Source organism: Mirounga leonina, unplaced genomic scaffold (genome assembly GCF_011800145.1).
Source record: "Mirounga leonina isolate KUSES-001 unplaced genomic scaffold, KU_Mleo_1.0 Mir_94, whole genome shotgun sequence".
Classification (NCBI taxonomy): Eukaryota; Metazoa; Chordata; class Mammalia; order Carnivora; family Phocidae; genus Mirounga; species Mirounga leonina.
In genome coordinates, this window is record NW_023270855.1 from 55,162,481 (window position 1) to 55,184,693 (window position 22,213).

Consider the following 22,213-nt stretch of genomic DNA (forward strand, 5'->3'; position numbering starts at 1 on the left):
GCCTCCCTCACTTCCTTCAAGTCTTTGCTTCGGAGTTCAGCGTCCCTGAGACCCGCTTTTAAAAATTGCAGCCCCAGGGGCACCTGGATGGCTCAGTCAGTTAAGCGTCTGCCTTCAGCTCAGGTCATGATCCTGGGGTGCCGGGATCGAGCCCTGCATCAGGCTTCCCTGCTCAGCAGGGAGCCTGCTTCTCCCTGTGACCCTCCCCATTTTTGTGCTCTCTCTCTATCTCTCTCTCTCACTCAAATAAATAAAACGTTAAAAAAATAAATACATAAAATAAAAATTGCAGCCCCACCCCCTGCTGCCGGACTTGGATGGGCCACGTGGCCCTGACACGCCCCCTGTCTCCCCGCAGTGCTGGGCCGCCCCACCCTGTCGGTGCAGCAGACCCCCGAGGGCAGCCTGCTGGCACGCTGGGAGCCCCCAGCCAGCACCACCGAGGACCAGGTGCTGGGCTACCGCCTGCAGTTCGGCCGTGAGGACTCGCCCCTGGCCACACTGGAGTTCCCACCTACCGAGGACCACTACACAGCGCTGGGTGTGCATAAAGGGGCCACGTACGTGTTTCGGCTGGCGGCCCGGAGCCGCGGAGGCCTGGGCGAGGAGGCGGCCGAGGTCCTGAGCATCCCCGAGGACACTCCCCGTGGCCACCCGCAGATCCTCGAGGCAGCTGGAAATGCCTCGGCTGGCACCGTCCTGCTCCGCTGGCTGCCGCCCGTGCCCGCCGAGCGCAACGGGGCCATTGTCAAGTACACGGTGGCTGTGCGGGAGGCCGGAGCCTTGGGCCCCGCCCGAGAGACCGAGCTGCCAGCGGCGGCCGAGGCGGGCGCCGAGAATGTGCTCACGCTGCAGGGCCTCAAGCCCGACACGGCGTATGACCTCCAAGTGCGGGCCCACACGCGCCAGGGCCCCGGCCCCTACAGCCCCCCCGTCCGCTACCGGACATTCCTGCGGGACCAAGGTAGGCGCGCGGCGATCCCCGCACCAGAGCCGGACCGGGCCTCGTGCCCACCCCCACCCCAGCCCCCTCCCTCTCCCCCGCCCAGGTAAGTGGTCACTTTTCTGCTTCCTTGTGGACACTCGAGGCGAGTCCGGACCCCGAGGCTCCGGCGTTGGCAAAGGTGGGACGTGCCTAGGTGGCACCGCCGCCCCCACCGACCCCCCTCCCCCTCCCCCCTCCTGCTCCTCCTCCTCTCTGCAGCAGCGCCGTCTCCCCCCACCCCGGCAGGGACCTGGGACAGGGCCAGGCAGGGCCAGGCAGGAAGGCCATGGGCACAGGCACAGCGGAGGACAGGGAGCGCCTGGGCCGCCCCACCCCACCCCACCGGCCCACCCCGCGCTACCCCCGGCACTCACGGGTCCTCTTTTCTGTTCTCTCCCACTCGGCTGCTGCCCGGCACAGTCTCACCCAAGAACTTCAAGGTGAAGATGATCATGAAGACATCAGTCCTGCTCAGCTGGGAGTTTCCTGACAACTACAACTCACCCACACCCTACAAGGTGCAGCGCCCCCGCCCCCCATGCTCCCCCACCCCCACCCCGGGAGCAGGCAGGCCAGGTTAGGGGTTGGGAATCAGCTGGACTCAGGGCTGAGTGGGATCAGGGCTCAGCTGGGATTGAGACTGAGGCTATAGTCAAGGCTTAACCTGGGATTGAGGCTCAGTTCGGGATTAGGGCTCAGTCTGAGATTAGGGGTTCATAAGGATTGGGGCTCATTCAAGGTTGGTTCTCAGTCGGGTCAGGGCTCAGTTGGGATTGAGGATCTGCCTAGCATGGAGATTTAGCCTAGGATCCAGGCTGAGGTCAGAGCTCAGTCAGGATTGGGACTCAGTCTGTGATTAGGACTTGGTCAGAGTTGGGACTTAGCTGGGATTGAGCCTCCATCTAGGATTGGGGCTCACTCTGGGATTAAGGGTCAGTCAGAATTGGGACCTGCTCAGAGCTGGGCCTCAGCTGGGATTGAGGATCTGTCTAGGGTCAGGAGTCAGCTTAGGGCTGAGGCTTATTCTGGGATTAGGGCTCAGTCAACACTGGGCTTAGAGTTGGGCTCAGCTGGGATTATGGCTCCATCTGGGATCAAGACTCAGGGTCAGGGGCTCAGCACAGAACCCCCACTGAGCCAGCCCTGGCCCGCAGATCCAGTACAACGGGCTCACACTGGACGTGGACGGCCGTACCACCAAAAAGCTCATCACGCACCTCAAGCCCAACACCTTCTACAACTTCGTGTTGACCAACCGAGGCAGCAGCCTGGGTGGCCTTCAGCAGACCGTTACTGCCTGGACCGCCTTCAACCTGCTCAGTGCCAAGCCCAGCGTGGCCCCCAAGCCTGACTCCGACGGCTTCATCATGGTGTATCTGCCTGACGGCCAGAGCCCTGTGCCTGTCCAGTATGATCAAAACCACCCCACTGCCCCCAGGGATTCCTCCCCCCCTCCCCCCCATTAGCCAGCTTTGTGACTGGGGCCAGCCACCTGACCTCTCTGTGCTTCAGCGTCCTCACCTGTGTCTAAAATGTGGGTCACGCCAGCCCCAGTCTGTGTGGTTGTCCAGATGCTTCTCATGGGCACCGTCACTAAATGTGGCCTCTCCAACATTTCTGATACCCCTGTGTACCTGACCTTCTTTGGGGTCTGGTTTCCCAGGCTGGTGGGGAGACAGAACTGGAAACAGACACTTTCAGACCTGTGGTGTGATAGTGAGAGGCACTAGGGTTGAGAGTCCCCGGTGGGGAGAGGACTCTGCCTGGGAAGCAGAGAAGAATTAAGGACTACAAGGATGTGTGGGTATGGAAGCTGGGGCTTTGAAGGATGTGTAGGAGTTCAAGAAATATAATTGGGGTAGCCTCTCTAGGCAGAAGGAACCACATACTCAAAAGCCTGGAGACTTGAATCAGGAACTATAGTCCTATATGGCTGGGTTCTAGGGGTGTAGAAGCAGAGGGAAGGTTCAGAGCACAGGGACTCCCCCACCCACCTCCAGCAGGCATTCTTTGGACGTGGCCCCCAACCTTTCATCTCCCTACAGGAACTACTTCATTGTGATGGTGCCACTGCGCAAGTCTCGTGGTGGCCAGTTCCTGACCCCTCTGGGCAGCCCGGAAGACATGGATCTGGAGGAGGTGAGGTGGGGCCCAGACCTGCCTGGCCCAGACCCTGTCCTGATTTTTGGAAGCCCTGTTGCTGCCGGCCAGCCTCTGAGCACTCCATGCCTCTGTTCCCACAGCTCATCCAGGATATCTCACGGCTGCAGAGGCGCAGCCTGAGGCACTCTCGCCAGCTGGAGGCGCCCCGCCCCTACATTGCGGCTCGCTTCTCTATGTTGCCGTCCACCTTCCACCCCGGTGACCAGAAGCAGTACGGTGGCTTTGACAACAGGGGCTTGGAGCCTGGCCACCGATATGTCCTCTTTGTGCTTGCAGTGCTGCAGAAGAGCGAGCCTGTAAGTCCCAAATGGTGTCTGCCTTCATCCAGCCCCACCCTCTGAGCGCACAGGCCCTGACGTGGACTCAGCCCCCGGGGCCCCGACCTCAGAACCAGACACAGATCCTGCCAACTTCCCATGATCAGGGCTGGGCAGGGGGAAGGACTTGAGTTTGGGGATACCCCAAGGGGAAGACTGTTTAGAGGAAGGGACTTGGGACCTAGGGCTTTGGTGGCTGTGTAGGAGTTCAACCAAGACAAGATATCTTCAGGATTTGCATGCGCAGAGGTCTAGAGGTGCCGTGCGAGAGGAACAAAAAGGACTTCAGAGTGGCTGAAGCCCAGGGAGCAGTAGGGAGAGCAGAGACTGGCAAAGGGCCAGGCCAATGCAGAGCACCAGGGTCCGGGTTCTCGGGAATCATAGGAGGAGGGACATAGGTTTGTGCTGGAAGAAGACTCCTTTGGCCACTATGAGTAGGATGGACACTGATGGAGGCCCCTCCCGTCCTGTTGCCCGCAGACATTTGCAGCCAGCCCCTTCTCAGATCCCTTCCAGCTGGATAACCCAGACCCGCAGCCCATCGTGGATGGCGAGGAGGGGCTCATCTGGGTGATCGGGCCTGTGCTGGCTGTGGTCTTCATCATCTGCATCGTTATCGCCATCTTGCTCTACAAGAAGTGAGCCCCTTTGCACTCCCCACTTGACAAGAGGGAGGGCTCCCTGGAAAAGGAAGGAGGGTCTGGAAGGCCCAGGGAAGGCTGGTTGCACAGGATGACCACGGAGGTCCTCTGCCGTACAGATAGAAAAACCCTGGCTCAGAGAGGTTAAGCCACTGGATCAAAGTCACACAGACCAGGCCATGACTTGACTCCTCTCAAGGTCCGCACGCCACTCAGCAGGATGATTTGGGGTGGAGGCCACCTCTGTCCAGTTTAGCAAGGAGAATAACTGTGGTGGCCACATGGGACACGTCTCACCTTAGAAAGGGAAGGCCGAGACATTCTTCCTTGTGGTGGGGACCCAAGCAGGAAGGATTAGCCCCGTTTTCCAGAGGAGCCCAAGGCTCTGGGAGGTTAAGAAAGCCACCCGCCGTCACAGAACAGGCTTTCTGTGACCAGCACGCCCTCACCTGTCTTCTTTTCCCTCCTTCTAACCTGTGTCTCCTTTCGGGAGCAGCAAACCCGACAGGTAAGAACCGGCCCCGTCCTTGGGAGGCTTCAGGCAAGAGGCCGAGGAGAGGGATCAGGGTGGTGCCGTGCCCGTGGGGTGAGGGGACGCTCAGCTGTGCCAGCAGGCTGCACGCGTGTCCATGTGTGGTCCCGGGAACCCCAACCGTGCGCGTACACGGCCCCTTTTCCCCTGGCCGGGTCCCTCACTTGCGGTACCTGATCGGCATTCACGCGTGTACACGTGCGTCTTTGGACACACGCCGGTACTCAAGGAGTCTTCTGCTTGCTCCCACAAAGTAAACGCAAGGACTCAGAGCCCCGCACCAAATGCCTCCTGAACAACGCTGACCTCGCCCCCCACCACCCCAAGGACCCTGTAGAAATGAGACGCATTAACTTCCAGACGCCAGGTATGTGTGTATCCCAGGTGCCAGGATCAACACCACGGAGGGGAGGTGGTAGCATGAGAGATGAGGAAGCGGCCCCCTCGGTGGAACCTCATCTGCCCCTGCTGAGCGGTTTGGTGCAGTGAAATGCCCGATTCCCAAATCCCTCTGTGGATCCAGAAATTCCATGGACCAGTTCTGGTTTACAACCAAGTGAGGCTTTTGCAAAGCTGTGTTTCACTGGGGGTTGGGGTCATCTGAGCAGAATGGACCCCTTAAAAATGAAACAAGCCAAAGAACCCTCCTTTCTTCTAGCAGAAGGAGCTATGCTTCTGGTTCCCACTGGTCTTAGGGACGCTCAGGGGTGGGCATTCGGGTTTTTCCTTGGCCTTTCTCCACACTCCCGTGGGCTGTCCCCCTGGCGAGGTACAGAGATTTTGCCTCCCATGTGCGCTGCATGTCTCTCGTCCACAGATGCTCATGCTCGCCTGCCTCTTCACAGTTCCCTGTATATTCACACGAGTCCCTTAAGGTCACCTGCCATGCCTGGAGGGAGAACTGAATGAACCAGGGTCTTGTCCTTGATCATCTTCATGTATAGTGATCCACATACTCCCTCATCTTATCCCTCTTAATGGGCTCATGCCAACTGCTTCCAACCAAATAAGGTTTCCATTTAACTGATGGCTGCTGTTCTCCTTATGAGGTCACAGCATGGTTCCATCTGTCCCTCTCCCTGCATCCAGTCTCTACTTCCTGTCTCTGAACTTCCTGTCTACTTCCTGTCTCATAATAATTGTTTCCAACCAAATAGATTTTAAACATTTGTATGTTACCGATGGCTGCAGTCCTCCTTAAGGGCTAGTGCATGGCCTCACATACTGTTCTTAATATACTCCTTTCTCTTTTCTGTTGCTGGACTGTCTCACATCAGTTCTGTTTTTATCCAAATGAGGATTTTGGTCACTTATATTTAACTGATGGCTCCTGTCACTTCTCAGCCTTCTGGCTAAGATCAGGTGTAACTGATGGCAGCAGGCTGCCATAAGGGATCACGAAAGGTCCCATATGGCACCCCTAATGTACTCCCTTCTCTTTTCTGTCTCTGGACCAGGTCGTGTCAGTTCTATTTTCATCCAAATGATGATTTTTAACACCCATGTTTAACTGATAGTTGCTGTCCTTCTTAAAGCTCATGGCATGGGCTCGTAGGTCCTTCCCCTGCCCCCAGGTTTCACCCTCACCCTCCTGCACCTCATCTGAAATCTCCTCTGCTGACCCCAACAGGGGACCCAAGGCCAGGTTGGTCTGAGGGGACACATTGACAAAAGGCCGAGAGCTTTGGGATCTTCCCGAAGTCACAGCTGAGAACCAGGACTGGGTGCAGTCCGGTAGGAGGGATCCACAGCAGCTCCCGTAGGTCCTCGGGGTGGGGCCCGGGCAGCGTGCGTCCCCCATTGCAGTCGCTCTGCCCTTTGCGTCTGTCGGCCGGCCATTGTGCGTGCATCCAGTGAGGGATGGGGGAGGCAGGGGCCCCCCGTGTGTTTTCATTTATTTATTGTTTGCTGTTTCTGCAGATTCGGGCCTCAGCAGCCCCCTCAGAGAGCCGGGGTTTCACTTTGAAAGTTAGTTCCTGTGTCTCTCTGTTCTCGGCTTCCTTTCGCGCCCCCCCCCCACACCCCCTGTTTGTTTTCATCTTTGGTTCTCCATCCCGCCTCCTGATCTCTGTCCACCTGTCCTGCGCTGGCTTCTCAGGGGAGTCGGGGTTCTGGTCTGTTGGGCCCTTAGGTCGCTGGTTGTGACTGCTTGTAGGTGGGGGTGCGGGGGGGTCATCCTGCGTGACAGGACCCCAGCTTCACTCCTTAGGTAAGGGCTCTTGGGGAGCGCCTGGGGGGCTGGGGATGCTGGTGTTTACCAGCTGGCCTGGCCATGTTGTACTTCTGAGCCGGCACGTAGCTCAGCCCCCTGCGCCCCAGGAGAGGAGACAGGTCTTGGAGACCCAGACATTGGGGAGAAAGAGCCAGGCCCACCCCACACTATCCCATGCACCAGATGGAGAAATGATGCAGGCACACAGAGAGATGGGGACCCCCCCAGCACACACACACACACACACACACACACCATCTCCCCTCCCCAGTGCCTCAGCGCTCCCTGGCAGCAGACCTCGCAGTCCCTCTGATCCCAAAGGGTCAGACAGGGGCGTCCATCACCGGCCCGTGCCCTGGGGAGCGAGGTTTCCAGAGGCCCAGCCAGCCGCATCTGCTTCTTCATTTCTGTGTCACCCGCCTCCTTCTTGCCACGAGGCACTAGGAGCTTGGAGTCTTCCAGGGCGACCCTTCCCCGGTCCCTGCATCCCCAGCTGGATTGGGGGCACTGGGATAGGCGGACATCACGAGCCGGGGGTGTCAGACTCAGCTGGGAGCCGCTCCTCGAACGCTCCACCTGCAGACAGACCCGCAGGCCTGGGCTCCCGGCCCCAGCGTGGGCCGTCCCGAACCCTCCCCTCCCCCGCCACTCGCTCTAACCACAGCGCGTCCATCACAGACTCACACTGTAGAACGCCCCCCGCCCCCCGGCCCCCAGGCTGGCTCCCGCGTGACCGGCCGCACCGTGGGGTCTGCTCTCCCCACAGGCATGCTCAGCCACCCCCCGATCCCCATCGCAGACATGGCGGAGCACACGGAACGCCTCAAGGCCAATGACAGCCTCAAGCTCTCCCAGGAGTACGAGGTGAGCTAGCCCCCGCCTCCTGCCCCCACCCTGACCCCCCAGCGCCCCACCCTGATGCCTCCCACCTCACCTTCCCCTGCAGTCCATTGATCCGGGCCAGCAGTTCACGTGGGAACATTCCAACCTGGAAGTGAACAAACCCAAGAACCGCTATGCCAACGTCATCGCGTACGACCACTCGCGCGTCATCCTCCAGCCCATTGAAGGTAGCTGCCCAGGCCCCATCCGCCTTTCCCCAGGCCAGAGAGAGCGCACAGACACCGTGCCTCCACTTGGCCACGCGGCAGGGCCAGTGCGGACGAGCAAGGGCACAGATTAGGGAAACTGAGGCCAGATGCTGCTCACAGGCCTGGTCCAGCTCCAGCCAGGAAGCTACTGGGAAGTTTTGGATATGTGTTTAACTGATGGTTGCTGTCCGTAACACATTTCCATCTGTCCCTCTGCATCTGTGGTTCTCGGTGCCCAGGGAACGTTGGGCGATGTCTGAGGGCATTTTCGTGTTCACGTTCCGGGGGACAGGGAGCTAGCTGCATTTAGAGGTCTGAGACGCCGCTCAGACCCTGCAGTGCACAGGGACGGCCCCACCCCAGAGAGCAGTCTGGCCCCCAGCGACGGTGGTGCGGGGGCAGAGAAACCGCAACATTCAGGCTCCATGGTTCCTGTGGGGGCAGCTCGGGGCAATCCGGGAGGGCTCCCAGGAAGCGGTAGGCCAGATAGAACCCGTGTAGGGGACGGCAGCATGCCCGCTGATCTCTGGCATCTGTCTCTGCTGTAGGCATCGTGGGCAGCGATTACATCAACGCCAACTACGTGGACGGCTACCGGCGGCAGAATGCGTACATCGCCACGCAGGGGCCGCTGCCAGAGACCTTCGGCGACTTCTGGCGTATGGTGTGGGAACAGCGTTCGGCTACCATCGTCATGATGACGCGGCTAGAGGAGAAATCACGGGTGGGGCCCGGACCCTGCAGCCCCCGCGCGCCCGGCCAGCGCCAGCCCATGCTCACTTCCATTCTCCCGCCTTCTACAGATCAAGTGTGATCAGTACTGGCCCAACAGGGGCACGGAGACATATGGCTTCATCCAGGTCACGCTGCTGGACACCATCGAGCTGGCCACGTTCTGTGTCCGGACGTTCTCTTTGCACAAGGTAGGGCCCGGCCTGGGCTGGGGCCTGCAGGAGGGGGTGATGGGGGTGGAAGAGGCAGACAGAAGGCTCCAGCTTCTGTCCTGGGAGCTCCCCATCGGGGAGCCCAGGCTGACCACATTCTCTCGAAGCCCACTGGTGGGGAAGCTGAGGCTCAGAGGAGGGACCTCCTATGTCCAGCCACATCAGGACAAAACCAGCAGAACCTAACGTAGCAATGAGCCTGTCGTCCCCTTGCCATCAGTTACGTCCCAGGCCTTCCCTCCCTCCTTGCCCTCTGGCCTCACCCAGCCTAGGCCCGTGATGGGTGGGAGACAAAGCTAGAGAGTCCCTGCTAGTCTGGGCAGTCAGGTCTGGGGCAGAGGGAATCTTAAGGTGTGTGTTTAACTGATGGCTGCTGTCAGTTACATGGTTCCATCTGTGTTCTATGTCACTGGTTCTCGACTGGGGCAGTTTGCCATCCGGAGAACATTTTTTCATTGTTAGCATGGGGAGGGGAGGGTGCGGGCACCACAGTGCTCCCCAGACTCCAGCCGGGTCCTCTGTCAACACTAAACACCCACCGTGTGTCAGGCCCTGATTTGGGCACCAAGACACAGCAAGGACCAAGACAGACAAAATGTCTTGCCCTTTTGGAGCTTAGTTTAGTTGACGAGGCATTGACAGTCAATATGTAAAAGGACAAATCTTACACGTAGAAGGAGAAAAATAAAGTATATGTCAGGGGACCTGGAGATGGTGAGGAAGGGAGCCAAGAGAACTGGGAAAAACAGCATTCCTGGCAGAGGCTCAGCCCGTGCAAAGGTCCTGGGGCAGGACCGTTCCTGGCATGATGGAGAAACAATGAGGAGGCCTGTATTATGGTTTTAGCAGAGTGAGTGAGGGGGAGAGAGGGAGGAGGGGAGGCTGGGCTTTTACCCTAAGGTGGATGGTAGCCCTGTTGGGGGGTGGGGGTGGGGGCAGACCTGACTCAGGTGCTCACTGGCGCCCTCTGGTGGCCACTGTGGGGAGGGCAGACTGTTGGGGCGAGGACCAGAGGAGGGGGTTCCAGGGTGGAGGGGACTGGACCAGGAAGGCCGCCACGGAGGGGGTGAGAAGCGGGCAGGTTTGGGATAGATGAAGGCAGAGCCGGTTGGATGTGGGAGGGGCAGTGAATCAAGGGGGACTCCAGAGTCCTGGGCAGAGCGCCTGGAGGGATGGAGCCGCCACCAGCTGAGATGGGGGCGGATTTGGGGAGAAAGTCGGGGCATGATGTTGCCCCCCCCCCCCCCCCCCGCCAATCCCCCGCCCCGCCGAGTACGTGAGGCAGCCGGGCCCTTGGGCATGAATTTGGCATCCTCTGTCCGTGCACGGAGCGCTGCTGTGACCGGCTCTGTCCCCGCGGCCCCCAGAATGGCTCCAGTGAGAAACGTGAGGTCCGCCAGTTCCAGTTCACGGCGTGGCCGGACCACGGGGTGCCCGAGTACCCGACGCCATTCCTGGCTTTCCTGCGGAGAGTGAAAACCTGTAACCCGCCGGACGCGGGCCCCGTGGTCGTGCACTGCAGGTACCCCCGGCCGCCCCCCGCTCCCGCCCCGGGGCCTCCTTCGGCCTTCCTGACCGCCGTGCCCGTCCCCGCAGTGCCGGCGTGGGCCGCACCGGCTGCTTCATCGTCATCGATGCCATGCTGGAGCGGATCAAGCCGGAGAAGACGGTGGACGTGTACGGCCACGTGACGCTCATGCGCTCGCAGCGCAACTACATGGTGCAGACCGAGGATCAGTACAGCTTCATCCACGAGGCGCTGCTGGAGGCCGTGGGCTGTGGCACCACGGAGGTGCCCGCCCGCAGCCTCTACGCCTACATCCAGAAGCTGGCGCAGGTGGAGCCCGGCGAGCATGTCACCGGCATGGAGCTCGAGTTCAAGGTTGGGGGGCATTCCCGGTGGGCGTTGGGGGCGTGGCGAGGGGCTGGAGGTCCGGGCTGTCCCCCTCCCCGCGCCCCCGCACGCTCCACCCTTCGCGCTCTGTCGCCCCCCACTGGAGGCCCTCCCGCTTTTGACCCCCGCCTTCCTCTGTCCCCGCAGCGGCTGGCCAACTCCAAAGCCCACACGTCCCGCTTCATCAGTGCCAATCTGCCTTGTAACAAGTTCAAGAACCGCCTGGTCAACATCATGCCCTACGAGAGCACGCGGGTCTGTCTGCAGCCCATCCGTGGGGTGGAGGGCTCCGACTATATCAACGCCAGCTTCATCGATGGCTACAGGTACCCCCGCTTTGCCCCGGCGGTCCCCAGCCTCACGTGGGAAGGAGAGCTGGACACCCCGCCAGCCTCGCGGGGTCGCGGCTGAGGTGGAGGGAATCTTGAGCTGTGTATTTAACGGATGGCTACCGTCTGTAACGTGGTTCCGTCTGTCCTTTTCACATCAGTGGTTCTCAATCTGGGCAGTTCTGCCACCTAAGGAAAATTGGGCAGTGTCTGGTGACATTTTTGTCATAATGGGAGTGGGGGCAGGCAGAGGCCGGGGATGCCGCTCAGCACCCCACAGTGCCCCTCACAGAGAACGATGCAGCCGCGAACGTCAGTGCCCAGGTTGAGAACCCCTGGCTGAGGGATGGTGTTGCGGCGAAGGCCCCACCTGCGCAAAGGCTGGGGGTGACCGAGAGCTTAGTCCGTACAGACGCCTAGAAGGAGTTTACTGGCCCTCGAGGGGGTGGAGGGCAAGGGAGGAGAGGTCAGGGGACGTTCTGCAGCCTCCTCGAGGCGCCAGAACATTTCCTGAGGCCAGTGGCTTCCCCGGGTGCAAAACAGGGTTATAGGGAGGCTTGGCGAGACGGGGAGGGGGACAGGGCACCGGCCGGCGACTCCTGGGGAGGCAGGGGCGTGGCAGGTGTGGTTGCTGGGGCCCTGACCCACCGGGCGGCATCAGGCTGGCCCCCCGCCTGGGCCTGCATCTGCCCACTGGCCCTGGTCTCACACGCCCCACACCACAGGCAGCAGAAGGCCTACATTGCGACGCAGGGGCCACTGGCAGAAACCACGGAGGACTTCTGGCGCATGCTGTGGGAGAACAACTCCACCATCGTAGTGATGCTGACCAAGCTGAGGGAGATGGGCCGGGTGAGCCACGGACCGGGGGGACAGGGCGGGGGGGTTGTACCGGGGAGCCATGGATGGGGGGTGGGGGTGGGGGCCAGATGAGCCATGGACCAGGGGCGGGTGTGGGGGTGGCAGGTGAGCCACAGATGAGGGGCGGGGGGTGGCGGGTGAGCCACAGACTGGGGGCGGGGGGGGCCGGGTGAGCCACAGACGGGGTGGGGGTGGCGGGTGAGCCACGGACCGGGGGTGGGGGTGGCAGGTGAGCCACAGACGGGCTGGGGGGGCAGATGAGCAACAGACCGGGGGCGGGGTGGGGGCAGTGGGTGAGCCACAGACTAGGGGCGGGGGGGCCGGTGAGCCATGGACCAGGGGTGGGGGTGGCCGGGTGAACCACGGACCAGGGGCGGGAGTGGGGGCAGTGGGTGAGCCACAGATGGGGTTTGGGGGTGGCCAGGTGAGCCACGGACCAGGGGTGGGGGGCCGGTGAGCCACAGACCAGGGGCAGGGGTGGGGGCAGTGGGTGAGCCACAGACGGGGGTGGGGGAGGCTGGGTGAGCCACGGACCAGGGGTGGGGGGCCGGTGAGCCACAGACCAGGGCGGGGGTCGGGACTCATGCCGGGCTGACTGCAGCTGCCGTCTCCTCCGCAGGAAAAATGTCACCAGTATTGGCCAGCTGAGCGCTCCGCCCGCTACCAGTACTTTGTGGTGGATCCGATGGCGGAATACAACATGCCTCAGTATATCCTGCGGGAGTTCAAGGTCACGGACGCCCGGGTGAGTGTGGGGAGGGATCGCTGGGAGATTCTGGAATCCTGGTCCTGCTGCTCAGAACCTCATGATCTGGACAGGGCTTCCCTAGTTGGGGGTAGAAGCAAAGACCCGGGGGTAGGAATAAGCACTGGGGGTTGGGTTGTCAAAGTGGACCAATCCCTCCAGCACCAAACAGGTGGGAGAGAGCGCTGCGTCCCGGTGCTGATCCCACAGTGTCCCCCCGGGAGCATGTGCAGCACCCCTCACTAGGGAGCAAGGTCCAAGGGGAATGGTGTAAGAGGGCGTGAGCGGGGTGTTCCCTATGGAGGATGGCGTGGCAGCACTGCAGGCGGGGTGGGGGAGACATGACAGAGGGTGCAGGGGCTGGGCCATGGAGCCGTGGGCTGGAAGAGGGTCTTGAATAGCGGGGTTGGGTCGCAGCACGTAGCAGGGAGAGGGGAACGAAGGGTAGGCGATGTTGGCAGGTGAGGATTCTGTGGAGAAGGGGGTGGTCTGCCGGCAGCTGGTGGAGACTGGCAGTGGCAGGTGGCCCAGTGGGAAGACAAAGGATCACTCTGAGGTGGGAGAGGGGGCGGGTCAGTCACGACGTTGCCAGTGGGTGGCGAAGCCCGATGAACACCAGTGTGGCTGGTCATGGCGCTTGGCTGGTGCAAGACGGTGCCATTGGATTGGTCGGACGTGGGACTGGAGAATCCGTGGATGGTGCTGGTGGATGTGGTGGAGGGAGACAAGCATGGACAGTGTCGGGTTGGAGGCAGGCAGGTTGGAGAGTGAATGCAGGTGACAGAGGGTGGAGAATGCCCGCAGAACGTGGTCCCCCAGGTCGGCAAAGGGGGAGGTGTTCTCAGCCCCGGGCAGGGGAAGAGGAGCTGGGAGAAGGGCAAGCGTTTGGCCCGTGGCGGGTGAGAAAATCCATGGAAAATGACTTTGGGTAGCAGAGAATGACGAGTGTTCGTTGACCAATGCTACTCGTGCTGTTGATGGTACCAGACCGAGAAAGGCGGGAATGGAGGCCGTCAGGGTGAGGGGGTATCGCTGGGTGGAGAGAGCATGACTGGGAACCCAGAGGGTGAGGGAAGGATGGAGGAGGTCCGTGGAAGACCGCGCCCACAGATGGCGAGGGTAAAGGCTTCCTAGTGATGTACTGCGGGAAATGGGGCCATTGGGTCGCCATGGCTGGAGCCCGGCAGAGAGCACGGGGGTTGACTGGCATTGCTGGAGAGTGGGAAGGGGGGATGGAGAAAGTCCGTGGAAGGTGGGTGGTGGTGGCCACAGATTAGTTACCGGCCGTGGGTGGTGAGAGGTGGGATGATGGTGTCGGTTGGTGCTTTTTAAGTGACAGACGAGAGTGAGTAATGGGTGGACAGTGGACGACAGCGTGGTGTTGGGTGGTAAAGGGTGGAAGGTGATGGAATGGCGCGGAGCTCCGGATGGTAGAGTGGAGGAGGATGCAAGAACATGGCGGCAGAGAATGGCACTGAGAAGGGCAGGTGTCAGGTGCCCCGCGGGATGGTGGCCAGCGGTGGTGTTGGATGTCACTTTGGCCGCGGCGGATGGCACCGGACATGTGGACTGGGGGGCGGTGGGCGGTGGCATATAAGATGGCATCGTTGCTGGATGCGGAGGTTGGTGGATGGGGAGGAGCGTGGCGTTGGCACCCTTAGATGCTGACAGACCGCGAGTCCCCAGGGCAGGTGGCAGGAAACAGGGCTGAGGACGGGGAACACTGGAGGGTGGTGTTGGCTGGAGACGGAAGATGGGACGGGAGGCCGGCCCGGGCGGGAAGCCAGCCATGACCGCCGCTGGTCTCATTCCAGGATGGCCAGTCCCGGACGGTTCGGCAGTTCCAGTTCACGGACTGGCCGGAACAGGGCGTGCCAAAGTCAGGGGAGGGCTTCATTGACTTCATCGGCCAAGTGCACAAGACCAAGGAACAGTTCGGCCAGGACGGCCCCATCTCTGTCCACTGCAGGTGAGCTGTCCCTCAAGCCCAGCTGGGGCAACTGAGGCCCAGCGAGCACAGCCTCGAGCCTTCCCCAGGCTCGCGAGTTTGGGCTCTCTTTGTGCCTGAGGAGTCGGGCAGTCACAGGGGGCTGTCCGGAGCACCCAGCCCTGAACGGCTGTGCTCGCCCCCAACAGTGCCGGCGTGGGCAGGACGGGCGTCTTCATCACGCTCAGCATCGTGCTGGAGCGCATGCGGTACGAGGGCGTGGTGGACATCTTCCAGACGGTGAAGATGCTGCGGACCCAGAGGCCGGCCATGGTGCAGACGGAGGTGAGAGCCGCATGCGGGGCCCCGGCTGCCAGGCCCCACACCTCTGCCCCCCTGAGCCTCAGTTTCCTCTTCTGTGAGATGGGCGCAGTGCACCTCGACTCCGGGTTGTCGCGGGCAGAAGTTCTTCGACAGCCGTTTGGGGCCAGAAGGGGATTAGTTCTACCTTTTGACCCAAGAGTAGAGTGAAATCCAGAGCTGAGAGGCAGCCCACAGAGTGGGCAGAGAGGCGTCCGTCCCAGTTCCAAAGTCACAGCAAGTTCGTGGCTCAGCCAGGACCCTGACACGGGCCAGAGTTCTGGAAATCCACCCCGCCCCCAGATGGGGAAAGTGAGGCCCAGAGCTAGAAGGGACTTCCCTGGGATCACGTGGTGGGCATTCCAAGTGTCCTCAAGGCTGTCCCTTTCCGTCCCTGGGGAGGCAAAGCTGGAGTCGGACCCCCAGCCCTGAGGGCCCTGCTGCAGGGGGAGGGGGCTTCCAGGCAGGTAGAGGGGAGGCCGTTCCAGGGCCAGAGCCCAGCCTGTGTGTAAGAACCAGGCAGCGGGCCGGCTCCTGAGGGCGATGGGGGGCCCCGGGAGGCCACAGGGCACGGAGGCCCTGACCGAGCCCCCGCCCCCTCCCTCCCGCAGGACGAGTACCAGTTCTGTTACCAGGCCGGGCTCGAGTACCTCGGGAGCTTTGACCACTATGCAACCTAAAGCCATGGTCGCCGCCGGCCAGACTCCACCGGCCCCGGATGCCTCTGCCCCTGCCGGGTGGGCCCCCGGAGACCTGGACCCCCGGCCAGGGTGGGAGGAGGGAGCGGCCACGTGTCTGCACGGCCTCCAGGAGCAATGCGGCCCCCCGAGCCCCCCGTGCAGGGCCCAGCAGCCTCCTTTGCACCGGCCGCCGCCTTCCGAAACTTGGCACATTCCTCATTTCCTTCCAATTCCAAACGAGAGATTCCTGGGGGGGGTGGGGGGCAGTGAGCAAACAGGGCTTCTCCCCGGAACCAGAGGAGGGCAGGGCCGGCAGGGCCGTGCGCTTGAGCCCCAGTCCTCCCCACCTCCCCTCGGGGGGGCCCTCCTGGTCTGCAGCCTGCGGGGCGCCGCCGGGCTGGGGGTGCAAAATTCAGCTTTCTTTTCAGACTCTGTGTAACTGTATCCAGTGACATTTCTTTTTTTAAATAGTGTATTTTTTTTTTCATTTTTTTTTTTAAAGAAGAAACAAACCGAAAAAGGAAAAAAAAAAAAAAAAAGACTCGCCAGTCAACAAATTTAAAAAGAACTCTGCTTATTCCTGTTCCGTTCACAGACAAGTCTATTTTTTCACCGCAGAGAACGCTCTCGCAAGGCGGTTGCGTTGGCAGGTGCGCGGGCCGGCGACCCGCCCCGGGCGGCCTGGCTTCCTCCCGCCGCCGTCCTCGGAAGGTGTGCCTCGCTCAAGAACAGGAGGCCCTTGTGCTCCTGGTTTCTTCCCTTTTTTTTTGCATTTTTCTTTTTTTTTTTTTTTTTCCTCTTTTAATTCTGAAACATATCAAGGACCGGTCTGAGGGTGGGGCGGTGGGGGTGGGGGGACAGGGGGCTCCGGCCCACCAGCGTCAGGTTCAAAAACCCACTGGTGTGGGTGCTACCGCCGAGGAGAGGGCAGTGACCCCCACCCCGAACCCCGCCGCCTGAACTCCCCCCAATCTCCCGCCCCCGAGGAGGAGGACTGAACAAAACAGGGGGTCCCGCTTCTTCCGGGAGAGAGAGGCCATGTTCTGCTCGGATCAGGGACCCTTTCCCCCTGGGACTATGGGACAGTTTTGGGGCAGAAGCAGAAGGATGGGATTCCCCCCCCACCCCTGAGCAAGTGAGTTTTTCTCTTTGTACAAGAACAGACCTGCCGTTTGCTTTCAACACTGTTCATTCAAACGGAAGCAGCTGGGTGGTTTTCCCACCTCTGCGTATGTAGATATATCGACTTTGTATTAAAGGAAGATCGTCTGACCCCGGCCAGTGGTGGAGTATTTGTCATGCCCCCCGTCCATCCCTGGGGAGGGCGGGCGGGCGCCTGCAGGGCTCGTGCGTTCTCGTTCCGTCGTGTACACAGTCTGGTAAGGAAGGTGGCCCAGAGAGGTGGTGTTGCTTGTCCGAGATCACACAGGGCCTGAGGGGCCATAGTGGGATTGGAGCCCAGAACCGAGGCTCTGGTCCTCCAGGGGCCGCCTCACGTCCTCAGTGATAATTGCGACCGTGGCTGGCCATCTGCCGTGGGCCACCTCTCTGAGGTGTGGGAGTCATCAGCCCAAGCTACAGGTAAGGAACCCAAAGCTCAGAGGGGCGCCCACCATGGAGTCACACAGTGGGTTTGAAGCGGGGCTGGGATTCACGCCCTCGTCAGTCTCCTCCATGGCCAAGGGGGTCGGTGATGGAGCGGAGTCCACAGAGGGAAGCACGGGGTTGGAGCTGCTATTCTTCCCAAGCTGGAGGTCACCCGGTGAGTGGATCCAGATGCCGAGCCAGTCAGATGCTGGGGCACGAAGGGGGAGCCGAGTCTCTTCCTGCTCCGACCCAGGTGCTAGATAGGGGTTGAGCAGTCCCTCCCACGGTCACAGAGAAGCTCCAGGGACAAGAGGGGGAGGTCTTAGTGGGGCCAGGGGCCCCACTTAGGAAGGGTGGGGCCACCCATTTGAGAAGCCATCAGATCCAGGAGGCAGAAAGTATATATAAAAGGTGCCACGAATAAGCTTAGTTAAATAGATTGATCAAATCCTATATCCCCTACCCCCAGAGTTCTCAAACAGGAAACATTTCTACAGATCCGCAGTGGCGATCTCCACAAATCCCAAGAAACCAATAGTAGATAAGATAACCAGACCTTGGCCCCAAGGAGTAGATTCTGTGAAAAAAAGTTAGCCCTCCCCAAGAAGGGTCTATGGTGGGAAATTTTAAAGCACTTTTCCTAAATAAGGCAAAGGTTAAAGAAGGAATCAACATAAAAATTACAGAGCCTTTGAAACTGAGCGATTGATTCAATGAGTATGTTACATCGTGAAATCTGTGGGACGCGGACATGTACCCAGAGAAACATGTACAGCCTCGAACACGCTGAAAACAAGGAATTCTGAAAAATAAGTGAGCTTAAGAAATAAATGAACTAGGCTTTCAATTCAGTTAACTAGAGAAGAACAGAATAAATCTAAATAAAAAGATAAAAGTTGGATCTAACTCTGGACAGTTTTGAGGTTATTCTTTTGTATTAACAAAACAAAAAACTTTTTGAAAACACCAGAAGTAGATAAATCATCGGTTAAGTACAGTCAAGAAATGAGAGTAACCAGGAAGGTGAGAATTAATTACAGATAAGCTTTTTTTTTTTTTTTTTAATTGTGAAGTGTATCAGGGGAGCCGAGGAGAAGCAGGGGAGCTGGGGGGGGTGATGGAGGTGGTGTGGGAGGTGTCCCTGTCCCACTGCAGGAGGGGTGGGGGGGGGAGGACAGACCTTAAAGGAAGAAAGATTAAGAAGCACGTGGGACACTGAGCAGCTCCTGAGCTCTGACAAGTAGGGAGGAGGGATCTTTTTAGTAACAGATGTGGGACAAAAGGGACAGGACTGTCAGGTTATTATTTTTTTTTTAAGATTTTTATTCATTTGAGAGAGTGAGCGAGCAAGAGAACACAAGTGGGGGAGGGCAAAGGGAGAGGGAGAAGCAGACTCCCCACTGAGCAGGGAGCCCGATGTAGGGCTTGATCCCAGGACCCCGGAATCATGACCTGAGCCGAAGGCAGATGCTTAACCAACTGAGCCACCCAGGTGCCCCCAGAACAGTCAGATTCTAACCCAAACCTGGTCTTACCTGAATCATGCAGGTCTTACTTGACCAAGACTGCTCTGCCCTCAAAGAACCCAGCCCTCAAAACCCCTCTAAGGAAGCATCTCTTTTTTCCTTTCCTTGGTCTCCCGAGCCATTGAAGCAGAAGTGTCTAAATAGGGTCTACCTTCCCCTCCTAACTGGAAACTGGACAAGGAGGATCTTCAGGGAAAGTTAATGTGTCTGACCCTCAGCTTTGGGGCTCAGCCCTTGAGATGCTCATGCTTATGATTGGTGGTAGGTGACAGTGGGTAGGGATTGATCTGAAGACTTCTGGGAAACTGAGGACCTTAGGGAATTGCCTCAACCCACAGACATGATCACCAAGATGGCATCTCCAGTCGCCTTGGCCCTTACCACAGGATACCATAGCATCCACCCCCGTTCATTGAGCACTTACTGTATGCTCGGCTCATGGAGTCTCATTTAATCCAACAATGCACAGGTGGACAGATAAGGAAACTGAGGCTCAAACAATTCAGGTCCCTCAGCCAGGATCACACAGACAGTAAGTGGTGGAAACAGGACACGGAGCCGAGTTTGCCCATTTCCCAACTGCCCATGGCCACCCTCACCCACACAGAGCAGCCCCAGGCTGGAAGGGACAGAGCCTAGAGCAGAGCCCATCACCAAGCCCATCACCAAGGGGCCAAAGCGTTCTAGGGCTCTGGGGCCGGGGGGTGGGGTGGGGTGGGAGGGCGATACACACTGTGTCCGAAACACCACCACCTTAAACTGTTTAAAGCAAAAACATCCCTGAGAAAGAAATAGCTCAAACCACAGCAATACAGGGGACGGAACCTAACTCAGGAATGCAAAGATCAAGCTGACGAAACAATCAGGATCTCGAGACGATTAACGCAAGGGCAAACGGGACCAGATCCATACGTACAGGACTGTGTACCCAACAAACAAGGAATGTACGATGTGTCCAAACACTTGGAGACATCACAAAACCAGACCCTGTGTGGGGCCATAAAGGCGAGCATAACATTCAGACTCCACGCACTAGCCCCAACGCAATTAAAATTATGAATCAGTGTTGGATCCGTAGTTCCTCAAGTCCACGGAGTCGGGAGAACTTAAATAGGCGTGAAAGGTAAATCATACCTAAAGTACAAGATACTTAGGGCTGGATGATGAGCCCATTGCAAATGAAAAGCAAAAATGTACTCCGAGGTCAATTTAAAGTCTAAAATGCATTTATGGGGGGAGGGAGATCACTGAATATAAATGGAATAAGCAGCCAAAGAAGGACTCAGAGGGAAATACATAGCCTTTATATAAACTTATGAGGAAAATAACTGAAAATAAACTAGGTAAGATTTCACCTCAATCATCCACAAAAAAAAGACCAACCCAAGGAAATTCTAGGGAAAATACTAAGAAAATCAGAAATTAGGGGCACCTGGGTGGCTCAGTCAGTTAAGCCTCTGACTCTTGGTTTTGGCTCAGGTCATGATCTGGGGGTCCCGGGATTGAGCCCTGCGTAGGGCTCCCTGCTCAGCAAGGAGTCTGCTTCTCCCTCTCCCTCTGCCCCTCCTCCCACTCACAAGCTCTCTCTCTCTCTCTCCCTAAAATAAATAAATCTTTTTTAAAAAAAGAAAATCAGATTAATAAATGGGGAACTACAGCAGCAACCAACACAAAATAATATAAAAAGCTGGATCTTTGGAAACACCCATAGAAAGAGGCAGACCTTTGGCAGAAAGACTATAGGTACAAATAAACAGGGGTAGAGGTGACGGGGGACCAACTCCTTTTGCAGGGGAGACATTTTAAAGCATGGGTATATACCACGTATGTACAGCTTTATGCCACTAAATGCATGAAATGATAAAATAGAAAGAACCTGAGATAATAAATATCAAAATCAAAACGAAGCCACAAAAAAGTGAATCATCTTCAGAAATACTGAAATGATGGGCAAAGATCTATTTCTCATACAAGGCACCTTCCCAGGTGGTTTTTCAGATGAGTGAGTTTTGCCAACTCTTCAAGGAAGAGAAGATTTGCATCTTTTATAAACTATGTCAGCTTATAAAAATATAGTACTCAAGGGGCGCCTGGATGGCTCAGTTGTTTGGGTGACTGCCTTCGGCTCAGGTCATGATCCTGGAGTCCTGGGATCGAGTCCCACATCGGGCTTCCTGCTCAACAGGGGGTCTGCTTCTCCCTCTGACCCTCTTCCCTCTTGTGCTTTCTCTCATTCTCTCTCAAATAAATAAAATCTTAAAAAATATATATATATATAGTACTCAAACTACAACAACACCCGAGGAAAAACAATAGGACATCCCGCTGGTGTGCCCAGAGGCAAAAATGCTAAGAAAATACTGGCAAATCTAGCATCTTTTTAAAAGAATAGGATGTTACGAGTCAGTAGGGAAGGAGATAGAAAATCTACTAAAACCAGAGTGAGAATCAATTGCTCCCTCAGAGAACAATTTGACAGTATCCAGTAAGTTGAAGATGTTCCTAACCTTGACTCAACAATCCCGCTGCTGGATACAATCTTGCTGCTGGATATGTATCTTATAAACACTGTAGCAGGGTGGCTGTGAAGGCCTGTACAACTTTGTCCATAGTGAGATTGGTTTTTTTTTTTTTTTTAGATTTTATTTATTTGGGATATCTGGGTGGCTCAGTCGGTTAAGCATCTGCCTTTGGCTCAGGTCATGATCTCGGGGTCCTGGGATCAAACCCCACGTGGGGCTCAGCGGAGAGCCTGCTTCTTCCTCTCCCTCTGCCTCTCGCCCCGCTCATGCTCTCTCTCTCAAATAAATAAATAAAATATAAAAAAAAAAAGATTTTATTTATTTGAGAGAGAGAGCACGAGCCAGGGGGGTGGGGGAGGGGGATGGAGGGCAAAGGGAGAGGGAGAAGCAGGCTTCCTGCCGAGCAGGGAGCCCCACATGGGGCTCCATCCCAGGACCCCAAGATCATGACCTGAGCCAAAGGCAGATGCTTAACCGACTGAGCCACCCAGGCGCCCTGAGATTGTAGTTTTTATTTTTTTTTTTTAAAGATTTTATTTATTTATTCATGAGAGACAGAGAGAGAGAGAGAGAGAAGCAGAGGGAGAAGCAGGCTCCCAAGGAGCAGGGAGCCCGATGCGGGACTCGATCCCAGGACTCCGGGATCATGACCTGAGCCGAAGGCAGATGCTTAACCGACTGAGCCACCCAGGCGCCCTGAGATTGTAGTTTTTAAAATGCATATATAATATATAATACATATAAATAAAAAATAAATATAAAATTGAAACCAGTTTTTTTTTAATTTTATAAAAATTGGAACCAACGTAAACATCCATCAGCAGCAGACTTATAAAGAAGTATGGTAAGCCATACAATGGAATACCACACAGCAGCAAATATGAAGCAATTAGAACA

At 57.7% G+C, this 22,213-nt stretch overlaps 1 protein-coding gene across 10 annotated transcripts in view; it reads left to right on the plus strand.

The window, feature by feature from the left end:
• PTPRS (protein tyrosine phosphatase receptor type S) overlaps window positions 1-16,959 on the plus strand; it is a 98,618-nt gene extending 81,659 nt beyond the window's left edge. For 4 of the 10 annotated variants that reach the window (XM_034998293.1, XM_034998292.1, XM_034998294.1 and 1 more), the window contains 21 exons: window positions 359-964; window positions 1,406-1,503; window positions 2,140-2,393; window positions 3,031-3,124; window positions 3,229-3,444; window positions 3,946-4,103; window positions 4,603-4,614; window positions 4,893-5,005; window positions 6,559-6,606; window positions 7,617-7,714; window positions 7,797-7,920; window positions 8,490-8,665; window positions 8,745-8,864; window positions 10,253-10,407; window positions 10,482-10,767; window positions 10,927-11,105; window positions 11,834-11,960; window positions 12,589-12,714; window positions 14,529-14,683; window positions 14,851-14,986; window positions 15,613-16,959. In XM_034998293.1, coding sequence (XP_034854184.1) covers window positions 359-964; window positions 1,406-1,503; window positions 2,140-2,393; window positions 3,031-3,124; window positions 3,229-3,444; window positions 3,946-4,103; window positions 4,603-4,614; window positions 4,893-5,005; window positions 6,559-6,606; window positions 7,617-7,714; window positions 7,797-7,920; window positions 8,490-8,665; window positions 8,745-8,864; window positions 10,253-10,407; window positions 10,482-10,767; window positions 10,927-11,105; window positions 11,834-11,960; window positions 12,589-12,714; window positions 14,529-14,683; window positions 14,851-14,986; window positions 15,613-15,681 — 3,350 coding nt within the window. In that variant the 3' untranslated portion in view covers window positions 15,682-16,959. The remainder of the gene's footprint in view (window positions 1-358; window positions 965-1,405; window positions 1,504-2,139; window positions 2,394-3,030; window positions 3,125-3,228; window positions 3,445-3,945; window positions 4,104-4,602; window positions 4,615-4,892; window positions 5,006-6,558; window positions 6,607-7,616; window positions 7,715-7,796; window positions 7,921-8,489; window positions 8,666-8,744; window positions 8,865-10,252; window positions 10,408-10,481; window positions 10,768-10,926; window positions 11,106-11,833; window positions 11,961-12,588; window positions 12,715-14,528; window positions 14,684-14,850; window positions 14,987-15,612) is intronic. The other 6 variants (XM_034998296.1, XM_034998297.1, XM_034998298.1 and 3 more) reach the window with 3 other exon arrangements.
• The last annotated feature ends 5,254 nt before the right edge of the window (window positions 16,960-22,213 follow it).